Raw genomic sequence first — 25050 nt, 5'->3', positions numbered from 1 at the left:
CCCATAGTCCCGCCCCAGCCGGCTGCACCTGGGGAAGCGCTGGGGCTCAAAGGGCGTCTGCAGAGTGAGTGGGGTCCCTCCGGCAGGTGGGGTTCCTCGGCCTGGCCCGCGGGGATCGGGTGGGAACCAGCAGTCTGACATCCCACGAGGGCACTCTGCAGAGTTGCTGTTGCTCGGCAGCTCCTGCGTTAAGCATCTGCCCCCTGGCGGTCAGTGTGTGTCATAGCTACCGGCCGGTGGGCCAGGCGCTTAGCTGGTTGCTTAGCCTTTTATATATATAGATAGATTGACCACTTTTCCAGTTCTAGCTCAGACATGTTTTCCGAGATGTCCGGTTTTTCAAAGGATGGCGTGCTGTAGACCCGTCCTTTTCCTCAGCAGCTTTCTGACCGGCCTGTGGGGGATGCCTGAGAATAACAACACTTCACATGTGGGCTAGTTGCAGACTTGTCTTTCGTTAGTAAAGGTAACTGGGCCATTCTGCATCTGTCATCAGTGTTTTCAGTGAAAAATGTTCCGTGTGCTTGTTGCTGAGTGCAGCTGAGAGCTGTCCCCCTGAGGGCCACAGTCCCCAAGCACAGACATCCCGCCCCCCCGGACCAGTGAGGTCCGTAACTAAGCCTAGGATAAGAGCGAGGTAGGCTGTTCTGCTTTAAAATGACAATGTGATGTGAGACCTGAAACTTTTTTTTTGTTACTCAGGCGGCCAGTAACAAAGAAAACATTTAGACATTACAGAGTTCTAGGAAAAGGTGGATTTGGAGAGGTAAGTGTCACGTGACCAATGTGAGCGCGGTATTGCAGAGGCACCTACTCCGGTAGCCATCCACTTAGCTCGCACACTGACTTCCACACCAGGTACGGGGCATAACTTCAGCCAAGCACGAGCATTAGGATTGAACTTGGCGCAAAAGGTACTTTAGTAAAAGCTTTTAACAAAATTCGGAAGTGCCCAGCCAGTGTGGCTCAGTGGTTGAGTGTCGACCATGAACCGGGAGATCGTGGTTTGATTCCAGGTCAGGGCACCTGCCTGCGTTGTGGGCTCGATCCCAATAGGGGGCAGGCAGGAGGCAGCCCATCAGCGATTCTCTCTCATCATCAATGTTACTGCCCCTCTCTCCCTTTCTCTTCCTCTCTCTGAAGTCAATAAAAACATTTTTATAAAAATAAAAAATCAGGAAGTTTTTTGGGGGAAAAAAATCATTATCTTTTGTTTTTACCTTTCACTTCATAAAAACGTTGTTTCCTATGTCCAATGTGCAGGCTCTGTCTGTCCTGATTGAAAGGTTGTTCTTTTTTTTAATTTATTGATTTTTTTTTTTTTTTTTTTAGAGAAAGAGAAGAGAGAGAGAAACGTCGATTTGTTGTTCCATGTAATTGATGCATTCATTGGTTAATTTTTGTATGTGCCCTGGCTGGAGATCGGACCCACAACTTGCGTGTATCGGGACGACACTCTGACCAACTGAGCTACCCGGCCAGGGCGGGTAGTTCTGTCTCTATGTGGTGGAATTTTTGTTCCCCTACTTCCATAATTTAGGGCTAGTCGAAAAGTTCGTGAAGGACAAAAGCATGTTCTTGTATGTGCTTATTCAACTCAACTCGGTTTGCACATACATTCACCTTCTGCCTCTACCAAAGAGTGTTAGAGAATGTGTACATTTAGGAGAATCCTGGGGAAACTACCCACAAATTCACGAGAGACGGTTTTTAAACGTGATGGCTGTGCCAGGCGGAGCCACCCGTGGTGGGACAGAGACGCAGTGCACCTCGCCGAGGTGATTGAAGGCGACGCCGCTGCTTCAGGAATTACCTGCAGTGAGCATATCCGTGCAGGCGTTCAGAAGGCCCAGGGCCAGGGGAGCGGAGGGGGACGAAATGGATGTTGTCAGAGGGCTTACACTGCACCTGCTTAAATCACACATGCTCCCCAACTCCACGTGATGGCCAAGGCCACAAGCATTCCTTTCGCACGACTGGAAAGCTGAACAAGAGGCGACACACTCCCAGGGAGATCCGCGGGGACGGCGGGAGCGTGGTCCACGCAGCCATGGCCGCGAGAGAATCAGCGGTGCTGCACCCTGGTTCGGTTCTCCAGACCTTCTGTTCAGTACTTACTATCTTCTAAAAATACTTTTAAAAATTGATTCTTAAAAGAGAGGAAGGGAAAAGGGAGAGAGAAACATGTATGTAGAGTGGAACATCCACCGGCTGCCTCTGCACGCTCCCCACCCGGATCGAGCCCACAGCCCCGGCAGTTGCCTTTGGGTGTTGGGGACGATCCCCACCCAACCGAGCCACACCGGCCAGGGCAGGTCCCCAGACCTTTTAGAGTATTTGCATGATCCAACCAAGTGCTGTGTGCGCCTTCATACTGGGCGTTTCTGTGGGAAGTCCGTCCGTGTGGACCCCTCTTCGGTTCCTCCCCCTTCCTTCCATGATGTCCCAGCCAGAACTCGGCTTTTGTCAGAGAAGGAGAACAGGTAGGTTCAACCACATGGGCCATGTGTTCACAAAAGAATGAATTCTTGTTACAGACACATGGGTTTTAAAAGGGAGCTTAGTAGGAACATGTTAGCCAGGGGTGGGCGGGAGCAAGGTACATATTCTTACAGGTGCATGTACGGAGGGGACGGGGAGCTGTCCAGAGAAATATTAATGATAGTTTTCTTGAGATTTCAGGTGAGTTTTTAATCATTGTCCTTTTGAATACTTTAAATATTTTTCACAGTAAACTTTATATTTTATCATAAGGTTTATTTTATTGATGGGTAAAATTATGTCATGGTTTATATTTGCTTTTAAAGTAATCCTTGTTTGGTGTGTGCATGTGTGTGGTTGTGGAGCAGGTGTGCATGGGATGTGGGGGGTTTGTGTGTGTGTGTGTGTGTGTGCATGTGTGTGGTTGTGGAGTATGTGTGCATGGGATGTGGGGGGTTGTGTGTGTGTGTGTGTGCATGTGTGTGGTTGTGGAGTATGTGTGCATGGGATGTGGGGGGTTGTGCGTGTGTGTGTGTGCATGTGTGTGGTTGTGGAGTATGTGTGCATGGGATGTGGGGGGTTGTGTGTATGTGTGTGTGTGTGTGTGTGTGTAGGTGTGTGGTTGTGGAGTATGTGTGTATGGGATGTGGGGGATTGTGTGTATGTATGTGTGTGTATGTGTGTGGTTGTGGAGCAGGTGTGCATGGGATGTGGGGGGTTGCGTGTGTGTGTGTGTGTGTGTGTGTGTGTGTGTGTGTGTGAGACATGGGTAGGAGTCAGCCATAGGCTGATAGTCCAGAGCCTGGGGACTGGTACCTGGGGGCTTACTATACTATCCTCTCCACTTTCATATGTTTGAAAATGTTCATAATATAAAATTAAGTAATATGTAAATATGACTTTAAAACTAAGTATAATAAATGTATGAAAGTCTATGGCTTCTGTCAAATATATTTTCTTATATTCTTGAACTTCCTAAAAAATCAAGGATCTAGTTTCTAAAACGTTTGCTTTTGTACGAAAAAGGAGGGAGACATGTTAAAGAGTTGCACCCTGACCCCATGAACAAGTCCCGTCTGCCCACTGCCCTGGCTTTAGAGCTGTCTGTTCACGTGATTGCCCCAGGGCCCTGCTTAGCCAGGTAGCCGAGGGGAGGAAGGGGCCGGCTCAGAACCCTCAGACAGTGACGTGGCGGCGGTCTTGGCTCGGCCAGTTCTGCTGCTGCCCTTACAGAGCTTCTCACAGAAGACAGCGCGCTCTGCGGCCTAGCGGACTCGGCCCTATGCAAACCCTTCCTTTCTTTACAACTAGGTCTGTGCCTGTCAAGTGAGAGCTACGGGGAAAATGTACGCCTGCAAAAAGCTGGAAAAGAAAAGGATAAAGAGGAGGAACGGTGAAGCCATGGCGCTAAATGAGAAGAGACTCCTGGAAAAGGTGCAAAGCAGATTTGTAGTAAGTACCTCCCTGCGTCTCCCGTGGCCCTCAGAGAGCCCGGTCCATCTGTAGGGAGTCCCTCCCCGCGTCTCCCGTGGGCCTCAGAGAGCCCGGTACATCTGTAGTAAGTCCCTCCCCGCGTCTCCCGTGGGCCTCAGAGAGCCCGGTTCATCTGTAGTAAGTACCCTCCCCGTGTCTCCCGTGGGCCTCAGAGAGCCCGGTACATCTGTAGTAAGTACCTCCCCCCGTCTCCCGTGGGCCTCAGAGAGCCCGGTACATCTGTAGGGAGTCCCTCCCCGCGTCTCCCGTGGCCCTCAGAGAGCCCGGTTCATCTGTAGTAAGTACCTCCCCGCGTCTCCCGTGGGCCTCAGAGAGCCCGGTACATCTGTAGGGAGTACCTCCCCGCGTCTCCCGTGGCCCTCAGAGAGCCCGGTTCATCTGTAGGGAGTCCCTCCCCGCGTCTCCCGTGGGCCTCAGAGAGCCCGGTTCATCTGTAGTAAGTCCCTCCCCGCGTCTCCCGTGGGCCCTCAGAGAGCCCGGTACATCTGTAGTAAGTACCTCCCCGCGTCTCCCGTGGGCCCTCAGAGAGCCCGGTTCATCTGTAGGGAGTCCCTCCTCTCGGCTCCCATGGCCCTCAGAGAGCCCGGTACATCTGTAGTAAGTACCCTCCCCGCGTCTCCCGTGGGCCTCAGAGAGCCCGGTACATCTGTAGTAAGTACCTCCCCGCGTCTCCCGTGGGCCCTCAGAGAGCCCGGTACATCTGTAGTAAGTACCTCCCCGCGTCTCCCGTGGGCCTCAGAGAGCCCGGTACATCTGTAGGGAGTCCCTCCCCGCGTCTCCCGTGGGCCTCAGAGAGCCCGGTCCATCTGTAGGGAGTCCCTCCCCGCGTCTCCCGTGGGCCTCAGAGAGTCCGGTACATCTGTAGGGAGTCCCTCCCCGCGTCTCCCGTGGGCCTCAGAGAGCCCGGTCCATCTGTAGGGAGTCCCTCCCCGCGTCTCCCGTGGGCCTCAGAGAGCCCGGTTCATCTGTAGTAAGTACCTCCCCGCGTCTCCCGTGGGCCTCAGAGAGCCCGGTTCATCTGTAGTAAGTACCTCCCCGCGTCTCCCGTGGGCCTCAGAGAGCCCGGTACATCTGTAGGGAGTACCTCCCCGCGTCTCCCGTGGCCCTCAGAGAGCCCGGTTCATCTGTAGGGAGTCCCTCCCCGCGTCTCCCGTGGGCCTCAGAGAGCCCGGTTCATCTGTAGTAAGTACCTCCCCGCGTCTCCCGTGGGCCTCAGAGAGCCCGGTTCATCTGTAGTAAGTACCTCCCCGCGTCTCCCGTGGCCCTCAGAGAGCCCGGTACATCTGTAGGGAGTCCCTCCCCGCGTCTCCCGTGGGCCTCAGAGAGCCCGGTCCATCTGTAGTAAGTACCTCCCCGCGTCTCCCGTGGGCCTCAGAGAGCCCGGTCCATCTGTAGTAAGTACCTCCCCGCGTCTCCCGTGGGCCTCAGAGAGCCCGGTTCATCTGTAGTAAGTACCTCCCCGCGTCTCCCGTGGCCCTCAGAGAGCCCGGTACATCTGTAGGGAGTCCCTCCCCGCGTCTCCCGTGGGCCTCAGAGAGCCCGGTCCATCTGTAGTAAGTACCTCCCCGCGTCTCCCGTGGGCCTCAGAGAGCCCGGTCCATCTGTAGTAAGTACCTCCCCGCGTCTCCCGTGGCCCTCAGGGAGCCCGGTTCATCTGTAGGGAGTCCCTCCCCGCGTCTCCCGTGGCCCTCAGAGAGCCCGGTACATCTGTAGGGAGTCCCTCCCCGCGTCTCCCGTGGGCCTCAGAGAGCCCGGTCCATCTGTAGTAAGTACCTCCCCGCGTCTCCCGTGGGCCTCAGAGAGCCCGGTCCATCTGTAGTAAGTACCTCCCCGCGTCTCCCGTGGGCCTCAGAGAGCCCGGTACATCTGTAGGGAGTCCCTCCTCGCGTCCTCACTGAGGATCCGGGGTGACCAGCACTTTTCTTAACGACCTGCCTCTAAGCCCCCTTCCTTCCAGCCGTGGGAATTCATTGGTTGAGTGCCCGTGTGGTTGCATCTTGTGCTGGTAACAGGCATAGGTGTCGGGAACAGCTTTGCTTTAGTAACAGCCCTCTCTTTCCTTATTCACTTCTTAACAAACGTAAGACAGTGGAGAGCCTGCTTGGAACAGATCCGCTGCTTCCTCCACGCCTGGTCTGGCAGTGACTTCCCACTGCAAGCTTGCCCGGCCAGGGACCCCTCCCCTTTCCCCCGGGGCGGGGGGGGGGGGCGCGGGCAGCCAGCATCCTGGCCCCGTGAGGGCTGGAGACCTTCTCTAGCTGCCTTCTCTCCTGGGGCTCAGGCCATTCCAGAGCCGTCTCTCCCTTTCTCTGACACCTGGCACGTTCACTGCTTGGCCCTCGATAAGCACACCCCCATTGTGTGGTGCCCCTCTGTCCCCCTTCTCTGGGGTCTGGGTGAGCTCAGGACCCACTCCAGGCCCAGGCTGAGCAGTGAGTGGTGTGGTTTTCACTCTAAGCTGGTTTCTCGTCACCTGATTGCATATTTCCGGCAGCACCTCGTGCAGTGTGAGGGTCTGGTTGAAGGAGGAGAGTGACAGGTGATTTGTAAGGTGATTTGTAGGGTTGGAGTCACTGATTTCTCAGTGTGAGGGTCTGGTTGAAGGAGGAGAGTGACAGGTAATTTGTAAAGTGATTTGTAGGGTTGGAGTCACTGATTTCTCAGTGTGAGGGTCTGGTTGAAGGAGGAGAGTGACAGGTAATCTGTAAAGTGACTTGTAGGGTTGGAGTCACTGATTTCTCAGTGTGAGGGTCTGGTTGAAGGAGGAGAGTGACAGGTAATTTGTAAGGTGATTTGTAGGGTTGGAGTCACTGATTTCTCAGTGTGAGGGTCTGGTTGAAGGAGGAGAGTGACAGGTAATCTGTAAAGTGACTTGTAGGGTTGGAGTCACTGATTTCTCAGTGTGAGGGTCTGGTTGAAGGAGGAGAGTGACAGGTAATTTGTAAAGTGACTTGTAGGGTTGGAGTCACTGATTTCTCAGTGTGAGGGTCTGGTTGAAGGAGGAGAGTGACAGGTAATCTGTAAGGTGATTTGTAGGGTTGGAGTCACTGATTTCTCAGTGTGAGGGTCTGGTTGAAGGAGGAGAGTGACAGGTAATTTGTAAAGTGATTTGTAGGGTTGGAGTCACTGATTTCTCAGTGTGAGGGTCTGGTTGAAGGAGGAGAGTGACAGGTAATTTGTAAAGTGACTTGTAGGGTTGGAGTCACTGATTTCTCAGTGTGAGGGTCTGGTTGAAGGAGGAGAGTGACAGGTGATTTGTAAAGTGACTTGTAGGGTTGGAGTCACTGATTTCTCAGTGTGAGGGTCTGGTTGAAGGAGGAGAGTGACAGGTGATGTGTAAAGTGACTTGTAGGGTTGGAGTCACTGATTTCTCAGTGTGAGGGTCTGGTTGAAGGCGGAGAGTGACAGGTAATTTGTAAAGTGACTTGTAGGGTTGGAGTCACTGATTTCTCAGTGTGAGGGTCTGGTTGAAGGCGGAGAGTGACAGGTAATTTGTAAAGTGACTTGTAGGGTTGGAGTCACTGATTTCTCAGTGTGAGGGTCTGGTTGAAGGAGGAGAGTGACAGGTAATTTGTAAAGTGACTTGTAGGGTTGGAGTCACTGATTTCTCAGTGTGAGGGTCTGGTTGAAGGAGGAGAGTGACAGGTAATTTGTAAGGTGACTTGTAGGGTTGGAGTCACTGATTTCTCAGTGTGAGGGTCTGGTTGAAGGAGGAGAGTGACAGGTAATCTGTAAGGTGACTTGTAGTGTTGGAGTCACTGATTTCTCAGTGTGAGGGTCTGGTTGAAGGAGGAGAGTGACAGGTGATTTGTAAGGTGATTTGTAGGGTTGGAGTCACTGATTTCTCAGTGTGAGGGTCTGGTTGAAGGAGGAGAGTGACAGGTAATCTGTAAAGTGACTTGTAGGGTTGGAGTCACTGATTTCTCAGTGTGAGGGTCTGGTTGAAGGAGGAGAGTGACAGGTGATTTGTAAGGTGACTTGTAGGGTTGGAGTCACTGATTTCTCAGTGTGAGGGTCTGGTTGAAGGAGGAGAGTGACAGGTGATTTGTAAGGTGACTTGTAGGGTTGGAGTCACTGATTTCTCAGTGTGAGGGTCTGGTTGAAGGAGGAGAGTGACAGGTAATTTGTAAGGTGATTTGTAGGGTTGGAGTCACTGATTTCTCAGTGTGAGGGTCTGGTTGAAGGAGGAGAGTGACAGGTGATCTGTAAGGTGACTTGTAGGGTTGGAGTCACTGATTTCTCAGTGTGAGGGTCTGGTTGAAGGAGGAGAGTGACAGGTGATCTGTAAGGTGATTTGTAGGGTTGGAGTCACTGATTTCTCAGTGTGAGGGTCTGGTTGAAGGAGGAGAGTGACAGGTGATCTGTAAGGTGACTTGTAGGGTTGGAGTCACTGATTTCTCAGTGTGAGGGTCTGGTTGAAGGAGGAGAGTGACAGGTGATCTGTAAAGTGACTTGTAGGGTTGGAGTCACTGATTTCTCAGTGTGAGGGTCTGGTTGAAGGCGGAGAGTGACAGGTAATCTGTAAAGTGACTTGTAGGGTTGGAGTCACTGATTTCTCAGTGTGAGGGTCTGGTTGAAGGAGGAGAGTGACAGGTAATCTGTAAAGTGACTTGTAGGGTTGGAGTCACTGATTTCTCAGTGTGAGGGTCTGGTTGAAGGAGGAGAGTGACAGGTGATCTGTAAGGTGACTTGTAGGGTTGGAGTCACTGATTTCTCAGTGTGAGGGCAGCTGCTTTGTGCTGGGGGACAGTGTTCCCAGCAGTGGACGGCCATCGTGTAAATTTAATAGAAGACTGTGTGTGTCTGACAGGACAGTCTGACGTGTGTCACTTGAAAATCTGTAATAAATGGGCTCATCTTGGAGTTGCTTTACACACCCTTGGGCAACTATGAAACGTAGAAATCCATCTCTAACGTCATGAAAGGGACATCAGAAGTAGTTGCACTTTATTCCCTTTAAATAAGACGTTTTTGTTTCTACCTTCTTGGCTGCTTCCAAGGAACCTGGAAACGTTCTTCTTTGCCCTGGAATCTGTTTTCCCTGCAGACAGCAGCGAGCGGGCCTGCCTGGCCATGCCCCGTCCGTCTCCCCCCCCCGCCCCCTGGCCACAGTGCGATTGCGTGGTAGACAGTCCGAGACTTTTTGGGTAACTGATTGGGAAGTTAGTCAACTCATTAAATGTGACACCATGTGTGAGAGCATCAAGAAACAGCGAGATCTAGGCAAAAACTGAAAATGTGCAAGACTTCTCCACTGAGACGGAGGAAGTGCCAGTGCAGGAAGTTACAGAGCCCTGGCCGGCAGCTCAGCTGGCTGGTGCACGCTCCTGATATGTCCAGGTGCAGTTTGACCCCCAGTCAGGGCACATACTGCAAGCAGCAGTGGGTGCATGGATAAGTGGGACAGCGAATCGGTGTTTCTCTTGCTAAAAAACCAACTTAAAAAGTTTCAACATCGTGTTGAGAGAACACGTAAAAAAGGAAAGAAAGTGACAAGCCCTAATTAAGGGGGGGTCCATGGGTTGGGAGACTCGACGCTGTGAAGACGTCAGTTCTCCCCCGAATTGATGCATAGATTAAATGAATTCAGTGCAGTCCAGCCATTGCCCCAGCGGGTGTGTGTGTGTGTGTGTGTGTGTGTGTGTGTGTGTGTGTGTGAATGGACGTACAAACCAATAGAAAAGTAGGTGAAAACCTTGACCAGGCAAATGGGTTTCCTAAGCATGTGAAGAAGGGTGAGGAGTAGCCTGTGTCTGCATGGTCACAGCCATGCGGGTTAACGCCACCCGTGCCGGCTGACAGCAAGTGTGGGGAGGATGCGGCAGCGAGACCTCGGGCACTGTGGGGGGGGGTGAGGGTGGGGCGCTTCAGGGTGAGGGTAGCCTGGGATGATGACCCAGTGTCTCTGGGAAGGGGGCCACCCACCCACCCCCGTGGGCGTGGCCAGTTCTCTCCCGTTCAGAACTGGCGCAGGGTCCTCGGCAAGGAAAGGTCCCCGAAGCTCCCGCGCGGGGCGCGCAGCTCCCTGAAGCAGAGTGGGGTGCTCGTGAACCGACAGGCCTTACTGAAGGCGGTTAGCCCAGGGCTGGGCAAACTTTTTGACTCGAGGGCCACAATGGGTTCTTAAACTGGACCGGAGGGCCGGAACTAAAGCATGGATGGAGTGTTTGTGTGAACTAATATAAATTCAAAGTAAAGGAGCGGAGGGGAGAGCAAGAGAACCGGATAGAACAGCCGGATCCGGCCCGCGGGCCGTAGTTTGCCCACGGCTGGGTTAGCCAGTTGCGTGCGGGCCGGGGCGTGAGCAGGTGTCTGTTGTTTTTGCGATGCTGCCGCCTCCAGGTGAGCTTATGCTACTCATTCGAAACCAAAGACTCCCTGTGCTTGGTGCTCACCATCATGAATGGAGGCGACTTGAAGTTCCACATCTACAACCTGGGCAGCCCCGGCATCGACGAGCAGAGAGCGGTGTTCTACGCGGCAGAGCTGTGCTGCGGCCTGGAGGACCTGCAGAGGGAACGGATCGTGTACAGGTGAGGGGAGGGCGGGCCTCCCGAGCCCGAGGGGCCCGGCGCTCCCGAGGGGCTGGCCACACACTGTGGCCACCAGAGGTGGGCCTTGGCTTCCTCTCGGTCCCCTCTCATCTCCGGCGAGCGGTTCCCATTTGTTCAGTTGGTCAGATGTGGGCAGTGCCACTCACGTCGCTAAGAACCTGTTCCCGACATCTGAGACGTTGAGCAGTGCTGCCGAGGACTGGGACTCTTCCAGCAAATGGCAGAGCAGTTACATGCCTTAAAGGCATACGTACTTGGCTGTCTTTACATCTTAGAACTTAGTCAAGAAAATTAAGTTAATTGCATTGGTTTAGTGTCAACAGCGTGCTTCGTCTGAGGGAAAGCAGCCCCCGTCCTGTAGCTGCTGGAGTGTCTTCTCGTCTCTCCCTGGGTGGTCTCGCCTGCGCCCGCTCCCTGGGAGGCCCGGCCAGCCTCGCCCTCTCTCCTAACACCCCAGGGTGTGGGTGGCCCTCGCTCTCACCCCCTCCCTCCCGTTGGCCACAAGTCCCTCCTGAGCATGTGCCCGCTCGCTCGATTCCTGGGTCCCTGGGCCCCGTGCTGTCCCGCGGGCGGTGGTGTTCGCTCTCAGGGCCGTCTCGCCGTTGTCAGGCGCAGAGACCGCATGGCTGTGGCTGTGGCCACAGAGTCAGCTTCCTCGTAACTGCGCTTCCTTGTTGCTTCTTCCTTGCAGAGACCTAAAGCCCGAGAACATTCTCCTCGACGACCGTGGTGAGTGAGCCTCCCCGGAGCACAGACTTCGTTGACAGGGACTTGGGGGCAGAGTCCATGCAGAATGCTGCGTGCGCTCCGCAGACACAGCAGACACAGCAGGGAGACCCGAGGCGCCCGGGAAGGGCACGGTGGCCCTGTCACCCGGGATTAGGCGGCAGCAGGCCACCGTGGACTCAGGGAGGTCAAGCTCTCTCCTTGTCCTGCTCGTGGCCCCCATCTTGCTGGATCCCTTCAGTGTGGGTTTCCACGCCGTCCTCACCGTGGGCGCGCTGCTCGTGGTGTGGCCCTCCCGACAGGCATGTGTCCCATGCACATGGCCACGTGGGCTCTTCCACGGCGGGCGGGGGGGGGGGGAGCCTGTGAGGGTGTCGGGAGCGGCCCGTGCGGCTGGCTCTTGGTCAGCAGCCTTTCATCTGCCGGCTTAACGGTCAGTGTCTCGACGTCATAACCGGACTCACAGCGACGGCACTCTGATGCGCGTCCTTGTTGGGATCCCCGTGGGAGGAACTCTGCGTCATCAGCGTTTGTTTACCTCTTTGCTCAGGAAAATCGGGTGAGACACTTGGCTGTGACTCCCCTGGTTTTCACAGCACGACCAGAGGTGCTCGCTCTCTGTTCTGTCGTTAGGAACTGGTGGGCTCTAACACTTCGCTGTGCGTTCGTCCTTCGGAGTCATTGCCCGCTCGGCCAGCTTGGCCACGGGCCAGCAGGTGCCAGTGGGTCTGCTTTCTGCTGTGATCACGTTCCAGGCTCGCCTGTGCGTGCTGAGGCCTGAGCCCGCCGTCTCCCAGGGCCTGTCCTCTGTGTGGGCTGCGCGGTCCCGTTGCCGAGCGGGCCGTTCTTCCTGGGCCCTGAGCTGGCAGAGAAAATGTGCCTTTTTTTAACGAGAACATTCGTCCTGGGTTCACATGGACATCCCCTTCTCCTTCCCTGTGCGTTTTTCTCCGGTGCTGAGGCATAGGCCCTGATGACTTTAACACCCTCGTGCTGTTTTCCTCGCTGCTTTTTAACACGGAGCGGAGACCACTCCCCCACATGCAGAGCAGACCTCCTGGCCCTTGTTGCTGGGAGGGCGTGGCTGCCCCAGGCTCTGGGCACGTGGCACTGCCCGTGGTCCTAGTGCACCCTGGGTAGGGCCATCAGCGTGGGTGCAGTTCGGCCACATCCCTCCACCGGGTGTGGTGCTGGTGGTTTTGTTTGTTTTTAAACAGAAAGAGGCAGGGAGAAGGGGGGAGAGAGAGAAGCATCAGTCAGCTGCTTCCTACACACCCCTACTGGGGATGGAGCCCCATCCCGGCATGTGCCCTGACTGGGCATCGACCCAGGGACCCCTTGTTGCAGGGGACCGTGCTCAGCCGGCTGAGCCCACGGGCCAGGGCTGCGTGCTGCTGTCTCTGCACCAGCAAGCGTGAGTGCCTGTGTCCCCGCACACCGCCCGCAGACCGTGTCTCAAACGTGCACTTCTTCCAGTCGGTTTACTGTTCGCTTCTCAGTTTAAGAGAATCACTTTTTAAAAGAAAAATGAGACAGGGAACTTAAAATTTCACAACATGCGTGGACTGTGCTTAAACATAAAGCACAGAAAACCGCATTGCCGAGGGAATCTGTATGGGAGAAGGAAACCCAGACGCGCTAAACTGTGGCAGAGCTGGGCCTCAAACCCAGGCCTCGGGGCTCCAGAATCTGCTCTGGCCCCTGCTCCCTCCTGCCTCCGGGGTGGGCTCGCGCCCAGGGCATGATGGGATTTGTGATGTGGTGCAGCCTCAGTCCCAGGTCCCCGTTCCTGTCCCGACTGCTGTGTAGACTGGTCTGGGACGATTCCGTGCCTGGGAGAGCTGGTCAGCTGGTGCCGATGGTCAGAGGGCTTCCCGACCCCGAGCCAGGCAGAAACCCAATGCCTGTTGTCATGGAGCTGCACGCACTGGGTGGTTTGGAGCAGATGCGGAAAGGTCTCCGTCACGGAGATGGCCGTCCTTGCACTGTGGACCGTGGTGACTCCCGCCCTTGTCTTTCAGATGGCTCTCCCCATTCTGTAGGGTGTTGAAGCGTCAGCACGCCCCCCGTGATTTGTGTCATGTATTTAAACACACGCAGGACATATCCGGATTTCAGATCTTGGTTTAGCCATGGAGGTCCCAGAAGGGGAGACAGTTCGAGGAAGAGTTGGAACAGTCGGCTACATGGGTACGTAGAAGACCCCTTCAGCGAGCCTTGCCCTTTCTGTCTAGGTGCCCGAGTTCTCAGGACCCAGAGACATTCAAATGCGAACGCACCTGGAGTCAGTTCTGCCTGAGGCCCAGGTGGCGTTTGAAGTTGTGCCGGCGGCGGCGTGGGAGTGTGAGGCGTCCTCCCGTCCGTCCGTCCGTCCGTCCGTCCGCTCCTCTCCTAGGTGGGACTGAGGCCCGTAGAGTCTCGGGCTCCCTGAAGGCAGGGTCGGGACCAGACAGCCCAGCTCACTCTGCCGCTGCCACGCCGGGTGCACACGGCCTCGCACACCCCTCGTGGAACTGTGTCCCCTGGCCATCCCGAGGCCTGGGTGCACGGGGCCCTGCCTCGGTCAGCTCCAGAGCAGTGACCTCACAGCTCCGGCCGGGCGCCAACCTGACCCCAGGGCGGCCTCTCACGTGCCGGAGGGCCGCCGAGGGCCTCTGCAGAGCCTGCTGCTCTGCTCTCAGCTGCTGCGGGGGACTTGATGAGATTAGGGACAGAGGGCCTCGGCCCCGGACCCCCGTGGCTGTGGCTCTGTGTTTGGAGGGAGCACCCTTCCCGGCAGTTCCTCTGCTGGGGGCTTGTTTCCCGCTCTGAGTGTGCAGCTTCCAGGGGCAGCTGGATTGAAAGATCGTTCACGCACGCAAAGCCCGCTGGCCTGAGGGTACACGTGTGGTCTCAGCCGTCACAGCGCTGGGCACCCACCACCACCGTCTCATTCCAGATCAGTTCTGTCACCTCAGCAGCACCCCCGTGCCATCCCCGCAGCTCCTGCCCCTCCTGCCCAGCCCGCAGCCACGAAGCTGCTTTCCGTCCCGGGCCCTTGGCGTGTCTGCCTGTTTCACAGAAATAGTCACACGCTACGCAGCCTTTTGCTCTGGTTCTTTCGCTTAACATGCTTCTAGGTTCATGCATGTTGAGACAAATGTTACCTTTATGTGTGTTATTTGGGATTAATTACCAGGAAATTTAGAATAAAAATTGATTTGCCTTTCCTGTGTTTGTCACGCAGCTCCTGAGGTTATCAATAACGAACCCTACGCCTATGGCCCTGACTGGTGGGGGCTTGGCTGCCTGCTCTATGAGATGATTCAGGGACATGCTCCGTTCCGAAGGTTCAAAGAGAAGGTCAAGCGGGAGGAGGTGGAGCGGCGCGTGAAGGAGGACACGGAGGAGTACTCCCCGCAGTTCTCGGAGGACGCCGCGTCCATCTGCAGGATGGTGGGTCGGCTCGGGCGTGAGCTTCTCCCTCCCACGGCGATGGCGGCCCCGCGGCGGCGGCCATGTCCAGTGAGCAAGGCCCTGGCCCGGGAGGGCCGCCAAGGTCCTTCGGTGCTTCTGAGGCGAATGCCAGGGGCTTCCTCCCGAGTCAGGCAGGAGGGAACCTTCTGGATGCCGCCGGGAGGAATGACGTGGTGGTTTCTGACCGTGCAGAGCCGAGCCGAGCCGAGGGCAGGGCGTGCCCAGGCCACTGTGCCTCCTCAGAGCACGGCTGAGTCTCGTGCTGCTGACCACGTCACGTGGAGCTAAACCTGAACGGGCCCTTCAGCGTCTTTCAGACAGCGAGGCGTCCCCTCGCCTGTCTCCTGTCCTTCAGCGGGTGCCAGGCCTGTCCTGCCTCCACCTGCTGGTCGGGGCCCGGGGGCTGGGGTCGCTGGGCCGGCGCAGGCAGGTCTGCCCCTGTGCTCGGCTGGATGGCCCCTTTCGTTCACTCGGCCGCCCCCGAGGGGGGAAAGGAGCTCTCTGCCCCTCCCCGAAGCCAGGACTTAGATGCTCTGAGTACCCTTCTCCCCTCCTTCCCATGTGCGAGGATGTGTGCGCATCTCCCATGGGGCTGTCCCAGCAGACAAGGACCCGTCCCCAGGGCTCGTTCTGCTGCAGGAGTGGGGGATGGGCAGGAGGGCTGTGGACTGTCACACGGGGAGGCCCAGGTGTCCACTGACGGGGAAGCCGTCCCAGGGCTCCAGGGGAGGGCCATGCCGCGAGGAGACCGCGAGGAGGACGCAGGGGGCCAGCCAGGCCTCGGCAAAAGTTGTGGGGTGGGGGCAGCTCAGACCTGGCTGCGGCGGAGCCCATGAGAAGCGGTCAGGTTCCCGCCGTAGAGGGCGGTGGCGCCTGCAGGGTTTGACGTGGCGAAGTCCGGGCCCTGCCGGGAGGGGAGAGGGCTGGACGCTGCCTGGCTGCACCCAGCGGAGGGGCAGGAGAGGCGGAGCGTGGGGGAGGGCGCCGGAGACGTGGTGCCGGCGCGTGGATGCCCAGTGCGAGCTCCTGCACGTCCTGTGGCTGCTGGTCTCGGAGGCCATCGGCCGCTCGGGGGTGGGCGGGAGCTGAGGAGGCATGGCTTCCAGAGGAGAGGACATGAAGGGAGGGCGGAGGTCCTGCAGCATCAGAGGGCCACGTGGGTTGAAATGGAGCGGGAGGTCGAGGCCCCCATTGGGGGCCATGCTCCTGTCACAGGAGCCACAGCCTGCGGAGTCACGGTGCCTCCTTAGGTGGAAAAGACGGGCCGCACAGGGAGGAGGCTGCTGGCAAGGCGGCAGAGGCGGGCTTGCCGGTCAGGAAGAGTCGGGGTGTGACCGGGGGGGGGGGGGGGGGGAGGAGGGGTTGGCTGGGTGGGGCTGGGGGGGGGCAGGTTCCTGGGGGGTGTTGGCATCTCCACTGGCAGCTGTTACTGAAGTGTGTCAGTAGCTCGGGGGGGGGGGGGGGGTTGAGGGTGCCGGCAGTAGCCATGTCTGCTTCCGTCTCCGTGTGTTCCTGGGGCGGGTGGCTGTGTTAGAGCCTGTCACTGAGCAGAGGGCTCGGGCCTTTCCTCCAGCGGTTTGCTTGGAGCTGACAGAGTTCAGTCAGCTCTGGCCAGGCTGCTGCTCCGGGCAGCTCACAAATCCTGCCCGCGTGCTCGCTGCACTCGATGGCTGCAGGGATGTGAGAAGGTGAGTGAGAAGTGGAGCCGGCCCCGAGGCCTCACAGGCTCCCGGCAGGCTGAAACTGCGGAGACGTGGCTATAGGAAAAGGCAGGGAAAGGAAAATGAATGAGTGAAGAGCAGGTAAGCTCGAGCCAGAATGCTCTCTGGCCTTTGCCTGGAAATGGGGTTATTTTCAGAGAAGCAGTGGGTGCTGGCTGTGAGTCTGGCCAGGGGTCAGCAAACCGTTCCTGAGGGGCCAGATGACCAGTGTCACTTAGGCCCTCGGGGCTCTGGTGTCTGTCCGTGTTGTATCGTAAGACAATGAGCAAGCTACAAGTCGCCTTAATGAGCCAATTAATTAGGAGTGGTTTATCGCTCGGGCCCAGAGGGAGGGGTCTCTTCCAAATCTCTGAGCACCACATACAGGAGGTCTCCCGTATTTACACTTTCGAGCCTCTTTGTTCGCAGATGTTGCAAAGGTCTCTGTGTGAGTTACTGTTTCAGACAGCTGTAACCTCGAATACATAGTGAGTTAGTACTTGGCGTAAGAATATGGGAACTATTATCAGTATTAGTCTATTACATGGGATGGCTAGCTTGCAAGGTCAGACAGTTAAGTTTATCTTTTTTTTTTTTATATTTTATTGATTTTTTACAGAGAGGAAGGAAGAGGGATAGAGAGTTAGAAACATCGATGAGAGAGAAACATCGATCAGCTGCCTCCTGCACACCTCCTACTGGGGATGTGCCCGCAACCAAGGTACATGCCCTTGACTGGAATCGAACCTGGGACCTTTCAGTCCGCAGGCCGACGCTCTATCCACTGAGCCAAACCGGTTAGGGCAAGTTTATCTTTTTCTATTATTTGAACTAAAAGTCATTTTATAGAATAAGAGACTGTCTTACAGTGACAGAGTTTACAGGACTGGGGACTGTCTAACAACAGCAGAGTGTTGCAAACAGCAGTTTTTCATACAAGATGGAGGTTGCTCTGCTTCATCAGGACTCTTCATCCCGCTGCTAGTGTAGGAGCCGCAGAGCCCGCTGACCCCCGGCCGCTGTGCTCCCCGCAACCGTGCAGCTCAGGCAGCTCGGGCGGCCGGGGGTGGGGCCGGGGGTGTTTCCAAGCTCCAGGTCTGTCCTGTGTTGCTCTGAGCCCAGCCAGGCCGTTTTGGTTGATGGTGGAGGACGGTCTCCTGAATCGTGACAATTACCAATGTGTAGGCGAGAAGGCCTTGGAAGAGATCCTTCCCACTGACTTTAAGTGCATGTGATTTCTGGAACTGGGTTTGCTAAGGTTTTATCCAGCTGAGACCCAGCGACCTCCTCAATGAAGAGAGCAGGTGTGATGGTTTCTAAGTGTGACTCAGCGGTAAGTGGATCCTCGGAAGTGCCGAATGGTTCCTGTTTCTTTTAAAAAATTCCCCTGGTCTTTCACGGTAAAATTTATTTTTTTACTTAGGGATTTACTTAGCCAACTCTTTATTTATGACAGCTCAAAGGAAAACTGTAGTTTAACTCTGTTTGAAGCATCACATGTTTAATGAGTCAAATCTGAGTTAACGAGGTTGGGTGGACACACACCTGAGGCCCCTGCTCGATGGCGGTGCGCTTGCCCCATTCCCTGGTTCCTGCCGTGGAGCTGTTCCGCGTTTCTTCTGACCCCGGGAGCTTCTGACTCTATTTCTGCTTCTTCCAGTTGCTCACCAAGAACCCCAAGCAGCGCCTGGGCTGCAAAGGTGACGGAGCCGCAGGCGTGCGAAAGCACCCCGTGTTCAAGAACATTAACTTCAAGAGGCTGGAAGTACACATGTTAGAGCCCCCGTTCTGCCCTGACGTGAGTACCGTGTGGCCCCGTAGCAGGGGTCCCAGAAAGGCCGGCCTCACCCCAGGCTCCGGGTCACCTGGTGCAGCCAGTGGGTGTGGCTTCCGCTCAGGCCCCCCAGGATCTGGTTCCTCCTCCCTCCCCGCCCCCCACTGCCCTAGGCTGTCCTCACAGGCCTTCTCAGCAGCGCTCTGGCTTCAGGCTTGGGGGCCTGGTGTCCACTGTGGCCATCAGAGCTGAGCCCGGCCAGTGCTGTCCTCAGACCCCCTCGGCAGCGTCACCTTCTGATGTCAGTGCTGGCCAGAGTGTGTCTCCGAGTCCCGGCTGCAAACTGAGGGCCCGGGAGTGTCACCTCAGTGTCTGGGGGGACAGGCTCGGGCACGTGTCAGTTCCGCGTGGGAACACAGGCATAGACGATTGGACACGTGTGTGGCTGGATGAGAGGTGGTCCAGCAGGGTGTGATGGCGTGCGGTGTCTGTAGCCGCACAGCTCGGGACGCGGGCTATATCCATGTATCTTACACTGGCGACTTCTTCCCTGGAAATGGCTCCAGTTGCATGTTGATGACACGCTGTCGTGTCGGCACAGGGAGAACGGCAGCCGGCTCCCCGAGGGAGCTCGCTCCAGGCTGCGCAGGTGGCGGTGAGTCAGTTACAGCCGGACAGAGCCCCCGGCAGAGACTTCGATGGGCCGCCCGGGGCCTGTGCAGGGAATGCCGGCAGCAGTGTTCTCTGCGGAGGGAGAGATGACGGACACGGTCCTAAAACGCGTAGGCCAGAGGTCTGGGCGGCTCTGGCAGTTCCCTTGAGTTACACCGGCAGACCTGTGGGGCCAGGTGACAGCAGAGTCTGATGGCCACATGTCAGGCACCGGCACCTGAGTGGGGATCAGTACAGGCTCTGGGCCTGGGGCTGGGGCCCGCCCCGCCAGCCTTCCCCTGGACTGTCTCCCCTTGTGGTGGCAGCTGCTTTCAGAGAAGCTCCTCCGTGGCATCGGGGCAGGACCCCTTGGTCACCACTCTGTGTGCGTGCTCGGAGCTGCAGGGCGCCCCTTGTCCTAGCTGGGCCAGGCCCTGCTGCACGCTCCCCCTCACTCGCCGCCAGGCAGGCGGCCGCACTGACACCCTGCCTGCTCCTGACCCTGGCTCCTGAGGACAGCAGGCTGGCCCCTGGCCCTGAGGAGGGTCTGCAGACCGGCCTCCGTTGGCCGGGGACCTTAGATGAGCTCTGACGGGGACCGGGGAGCAGGGCCCGGGCCTGCATTGTTCACTCAGACTAGGCGGCGCTCGATGTGAAGGAAGCTGAGTGTCAGGCGGGCGTGAGGATCAGGGCCATGTCCCCAGGAGAGCACCCGCCCACCCTCTTCCCCCTGGCCTGCCTGTAACCCATTGTCCACTGCCGAAAAGGGAGGCGTGGGTCTCAGGTGTGTGGGCAAGAGAACTGGCCGGACAGTGTCCACAGGTTAATGACACGGTGTCCAGGGAAGGGGTCAGAAGGCTTCAAGTGAGAGGCTCGGCAGAACCAGGACTGGAGGGAGTGTTCAGGCCGCGACTCCATGTGCCCTGTGCCCTTAGAGGGTAAGGAGACCAGGGGCCCAGGGGCCTCACGGCCAGCGCCTCCTTGTTCTCCGTGCGCAGCCGCATGCGGTTTATTGTAAGGACGTCATGGACATCGACCAGTTCTCCACGGTGAGAGGCATCTACCTGGACGCCGCCGACACCACCTTCTACAGCCAGTTTGTCACGGGCTGTGTCTCCATCCCCTGGCAGAACGAGGTACTGCTTGTCAGCCTGCGCCGTTCCCCAAGTCAGGGTGACGGATGAAATGACAAGGATGTGTGTGTACATGTGGGACGGTATCGTCTTAGCTGTTACACACACACACCTGTGTGAGGGTGTTGAGAGGTAGAATTATCCACGGCAGCTGTCCCTGGCCCCTTCACAGGTGGTGGGCAGAAGGTGGCCATTGGGGTCCGATGGGGGCTTCCGGCCCGAAGTCACTGCCTAAGCAGGGCCGGCTGGCACCAGGGGGGCGGGAGGCCAGGTTACCCCAGAAGAGGCCAGGGGGCAGGGCAAGCCGAAATGGAGGGCAGGGCTGGCGTGGGCCCCGTGGGCTGGCTGAGCTGGGTGTCTGCCCGCCGCTCTGTCCTGCCCTTGCGCGGATGCAGATGATCGAGTCGGGATGTTTCAAGGACGTCAACGACAGTGAGAACGAGGAGACTCGGGGCTTCCATCTGGAAGACAAGAGCTGCCACCGGGGGCCAGCCCGCCCGCGGAAGGGGGGCTTCTTCCACCGGCTCTTCAGCGGAGGGGTGAGGGCCCGGCCTTGTCGCTGGGTGGGGCTTGTCCATGGGTGTGCTCGGAAAGTGCTTCACCGGGTTACAGCTGCCTTCCCTTCCCGGTGCCTCCTACCTCAGGCGTGGCTCAGAGTTCCAGAGCAGCCGTGGTGCCACTGGAGGCCAGCCAGAACCCTCATGCTCTTGGCTGTGCGTGGGGACTCTGCGCTGACCCCGAGGGGGGCGGCAGGTACAGGCGCCCCTCTGGGGGGGGCAGCGCTGTCCGCTGGGCTCGGCCATGAGTGTCCCGCAGAGCAAACCTCAAACGACGCGTGTCACTCACGTCTGTTGCTGCCTCATCCGCCCGCGTTCACGGGGAAGGCTGCTGCTCCTTAGAAAACGGGGCGGGTTTGGAGACTGTAGCAGCAGAAGTCAGCGTTCTCCCAGCGCCGTTCTCCTTGGACCGGGGCTTACCCTGCCTGCACCCGGCCCCTCCCGGGGCCTTCCCTCGGAGCCGTCCCCTCACACTCTGAACACGCCGTAGCGGGCTCGAGCCTCGGAGTGCACTGCCCATGACGGCTCCCTCTGCGAACTGTGAGGCACGGGGGACTCCGGCTTCTCCGAGAGCCTGTCTCCGTGCGGCCGGCCCTGTGAAAGCCTCCTCACTGCCCCCCGGGAACCGCAGCTGCGGGGGTGCTGTGCGGGGGCGGGGAGGGGAGCCGCTCCGGCTGGTTGCCCAGAGCACGCAGGGGTGGGTGGATAGGAGCGCCTGTGTGGCGGGGAGCACGGAGAGCGACCCCCCCCCCCCCCCCGAGGGCTGTGTGCACCGAGAACACCGCACGTCACCAAGTAAAGAGAACGTGAGCGTTTGCCTGCCTCCCGGTTCACGCCCCGTGTGCCCCGCCCCGCACGCGTGGGGAACGGCAGGCCGCTTGCCTGGGAAGGGACTGACCGGGCCTGTGTTGCAGGGCTGCCTGAGCTAACCCTGGACGGGCCTGCGAGGAGGAGCTGTGTGCGGGGCTGTACCGCTGGCGCCGAGCCGGCCCCACCCCAGGACGGGAGCGGGCTCGGTCCGTCCTCTCCGTGAACTGCAATAAACAGGTCTGACGCATCTTAAAACGTGCCCGTGAGTCTGCAGGTTTCTCCTCATTAGCTGAATTGTCTTTTCCCCAAAGCCGGCTTGAAGAAAAGGTCCATCAAGGATGGCTGTGGCGTCCCAACCCCCCGGGTGGGGGGCTCAGGCTTCGTGTGCCCGTGGAGAGGGTGGGGGCGGGGCCTGGGCATCAGCCTGGAGTGCCCTCCCCCCAGGGCTCGCAGGAGGCGGTCGGTCAGGCCTGCCTGGCCCAGGGCTCGGCGTTGGAGTCGCCCGTCTGCTTCTACGACGTGTACGGAGCGTCTGCCTTCCTGCGGTGCGCGTCCCCCTGCGTGTGCGGGTCTGTGCTGATCCAGGTGCCCCTGCCCCTCCTGTGAAAGAGGCTGCCTCCAGCCCTGAGGTCAGACTTGGCCGTCGGGGGCTCCGCACCACCCCGGGCCTGTTAAAGGGTTTCTGTGGCAGCGGCCGGTGATTCTGTGACCGCAGGGCCTCCAGGAATGGGGCTCAGGTGACTGAGCCGAAGGTGACAGACGGGGCCCAGGCTGATGGGAGAGAGAAGGGGCTCGTCTCCCGGGATTAGGGAGAATGGCTCCCACGCGGAGCTCTGCACAGACCCCCTCAGACTTGGCTGCGCTCTTCCTGCGTGAGAGGAGGTGGGCCTGGCCTGTGGAGCGGGGAGCTGTGCGGGGAGGCCTCGGGCGCCTCCGGGGGGGGGGGGGGAGCTGGGAAACAGTCTTCTCTTTTATTGGGGGGGGCGTCATGCAGGGTGATGTCATTAAATGTGACTCATAGGTCTCCCCTGTCGTTACACATGTCACCTTGAGAGGTGTTGAGGGCAGGGGCAACAACAGAGTTCTAGAACACCCCATCCCGCCAGGCGCCCCGGGAGCCGCTGCTCTAGCACGCACCGACTCCAGCTCCCCTCCCTGGTACAGGTCCCCCTCGGGGACAGACACTGTCCAAATGCACCCCGGGCAGAATCCAGTTCTAGTGGGGAGGTGTGTGTATGTAGTCATGACATAAAATCGTGTGTCACTTCCTTGTTCCCGGCCGTCTTGGCAGCTGCTCTTGGTGGGGGCTGTCCCACACCTGAGGCAGGAAGATGGTGGAGCCGATCCACCCTAGGCTCCAGCCTGTCATGGGAGGTGGGCAGTCCGTGCTGGGGTCCACGCAGACTCTGAAGGTGAGGAGACAAGGCGAAGCGAAACTGGTCCTCCTGGCCAGAGCACGAGGCCACGCGGCCAAGCCTGGCGCCCGTCACCGCAGTGGCAACGTGACTGAGCTGGGCGCTGCGTGCGGAGCGTCCTCGCGTGGGCACTGGCTAGCCATGACCCAGGCGAATCTGACAGCATTAGAAGCGTGCCAGGGCAGACCGTGGGAAGTAAACCATGCAAAATTTTTCTCTAACAAAACTGGCCAGTTTCATGTAAATAGTCTTGACTCACTAGTTAAAGGGGAAGATTTCAGTTTGGGTCACAAGGCGAAACCCAACTGAGCTGTGTCCGAGACACACATCTAAAAGCGGGTGAGGAAAGTCCAGGTGTGACCATTGCAGATGTCTCCGGGGACTCTGGCGTCCGTAACGCAGCCCTCGTCTGTCTCCCGCGAGGAAGAGCCCGGCCCGGAAGCAGCGAACCAAGCAGAAGGGCACGCGTAACCCTGAAGGCGCGTGTTCTTGTCCGAACACTTTCAGACACAAGGGTCAGAGGTAGCTGCTCACCAAGCAACCGCCGCGGCGTTCCCAAAGCAGAGCGGAGACGTTAAGCCGCCTCTGAGTCCCCGATAGAGCAGACCTAGAGCGTGGTGGGTGCCTCTTGTGAATGTGTGTGTAGATGATATATTCAGAGAGAGACATGCATACTGTATATTGATAAGACATGTAGATAACACATTCTTCATCGGTAATGGAGAACGTATCTTCTCTTCAAATGCCCATAGCACATGCATGAAGAGTGACCACCTATTATATCACAAAGGAAACCCTAATAAAAAATTGGAAAAGAGATACAGTCAGGAGTATCTGATACAAGTGTGGTAAGCCTGTGGATTAATAACAAACTCAAAGAGCACAGGAGCTCTGGCACCTGGACGTCGATGCCTCTGCTAGAATTCTCTTGCGTCTAAGAGGGATATGACCCAAAAGTACGGAACTTCTAGAAAATGACAGCCGTTCCTCTAGGTCTGGATGGATGGGACACAACTAGAATAGTGCTCAGAGAGCATTTACAGCTTCTAGTCATACCAACCACAGTGAGCACCTGCAAATACGAGGACTGAGCCTCCTAACTCAAAGGATAGAAAAAACATCGAGAAAAACAGGAAGAAACTAATGGACAAAAGCAAGTTAATGGCTACTGAACAGAAACGGACACAAATAAGTTGGTTCTTAGAAGCTCAAGTCAGTGAAAGAGGGAGGAAACGTGAATGCCCGCGCTGGGCCCTTTGCTTAGGGGTTATCTGTTTTCTGTAGGCGGGACTTCAGGGGCGTCTCCGTCAGAACACTCATCAGCTTTTCAGGTGTGTTTACCTGCTGATGCATCAAAGTGAGTGTCCAGTGGGGCTGGGATTCTCTGGTCAGCTTCACCTCCGTCTTGGGTTTGTCTGGCTCTAATAGGGTTTGTTGTTCTTTGTTATTCCCGGACTTCAGGGGTCTTGGGTGTGGCTGGCACTAATTTGGCCCCTGTTCTCGCTCTCCCTGACCAGGGTGGTTTAGCTACCCGCTCTCTGTACTTACAGGGGCACGGGAAGGGCCTAGGGATTCCTGGGCCGATCATGCCGCAATGGCAGGTTTCAGGCGTGGGGGATGGATTTGCTGGCCAAGAGAACACTTACAGCTTCTAAATATACCAACAAAGGTACGCACTGGAAATAAAGCCTCATCCCGTCGTCTCCCCAGGAGAACCTGCCTTCCAGAACGTGCAGACAAGCCGGTCCGTCTCTTCACACACCCTGCCGCGCACAGTGGGTCTACAGAGCAGAGAGGAAATCATAAAAGCAGCCGGAGGGGGAAACCAAACCAAACCATCACACTCAAAGGAGCAGCGACTGACGTCTCAACAAGAATGAGGAATGGAAGACGGTGACGTCAGATCTTTACTTTGCCGGCAGGAAGGGTCTGCCAACCTTGAATTCCATACCAACCACAAGTCCATTAAGAATGATGGCAAAGGATGGCATTTTCACATAAACTGAGACGGAGAGACTTCAGCAACAGGAGACCCATGGAAGAGAAATTCTAGCGGGCGTTTTCCAGGCCGAAGAACATGCCCCGGATGGAAGATCACAGGGCAGGAGGAGGGAAGAGGAATGGAAACGGCACACGGCGGGTGGGGGGAGGAGTGCGCAGTGGAATAAATGCTGACTGCTCAGAACAGCAGTGGCTGTTTCCATGCCCTTCGCAGTGTGTGTGTGTGTGTGTGTGTGTGCGTTTTTGTGGAATTAAAGTGTGCCGGTCCAGTCATTGTCCCTCCTGGCTTCGCTTCATG

The 25050-nt window shown here is 57.4% G+C and overlaps 2 protein-coding genes across 7 annotated transcripts in view; both read left to right on the top strand.

Annotated features, from left to right (window-relative positions):
• Positions 1-21595, top strand: part of GRK4 (G protein-coupled receptor kinase 4) — a 67568-nt gene extending 45973 nt beyond the window's left edge. For 4 of the 6 annotated variants that reach the window (XM_080681268.1, XM_080681269.1, XM_080681267.1 and 1 more), the window contains 10 exons: positions 703-766; positions 3793-3933; positions 10318-10508; positions 11221-11258; positions 13356-13445; positions 14482-14690; positions 18072-18209; positions 19835-19972; positions 20365-20508; positions 21441-21595. In XM_080681268.1, the coding sequence (XP_080537394.1) occupies positions 703-766; positions 3793-3933; positions 10318-10508; positions 11221-11258; positions 13356-13445; positions 14482-14690; positions 18072-18209; positions 19835-19972; positions 20365-20508; positions 21441-21455 (1168 nt within the window). In that variant the 3' untranslated portion in view covers positions 21456-21595. The remainder of the gene's footprint in view (positions 1-702; positions 767-3792; positions 3934-10317; positions 10509-11220; positions 11259-13355; positions 13446-14481; positions 14691-18071; positions 18210-19834; positions 19973-20364; positions 20509-21440) is intronic. The other 2 variants (XM_080681270.1, XM_080681271.1) reach the window with 1 other exon arrangement.
• Positions 21490-25050, top strand: part of HTT (huntingtin) — a 110389-nt gene continuing 106828 nt past the window's right edge. Inside the window, exon 1 of the mRNA XM_080681146.1 lies at positions 21490-21598. The gene's annotated coding sequence lies outside the window, so the exon portion shown is untranslated. The remainder of the gene's footprint in view (positions 21599-25050) is intronic.

The sequence above is a fragment of the Plecotus auritus genome (genome assembly GCF_963455305.1).
Source record: "Plecotus auritus genome assembly, chromosome: 1".
Taxonomy (NCBI): Eukaryota; Metazoa; Chordata; class Mammalia; order Chiroptera; family Vespertilionidae; genus Plecotus; species Plecotus auritus.
Note: the sequence above shows the minus strand (reverse complement) of the source record. Positions and strands in the feature narration are given on the sequence as shown.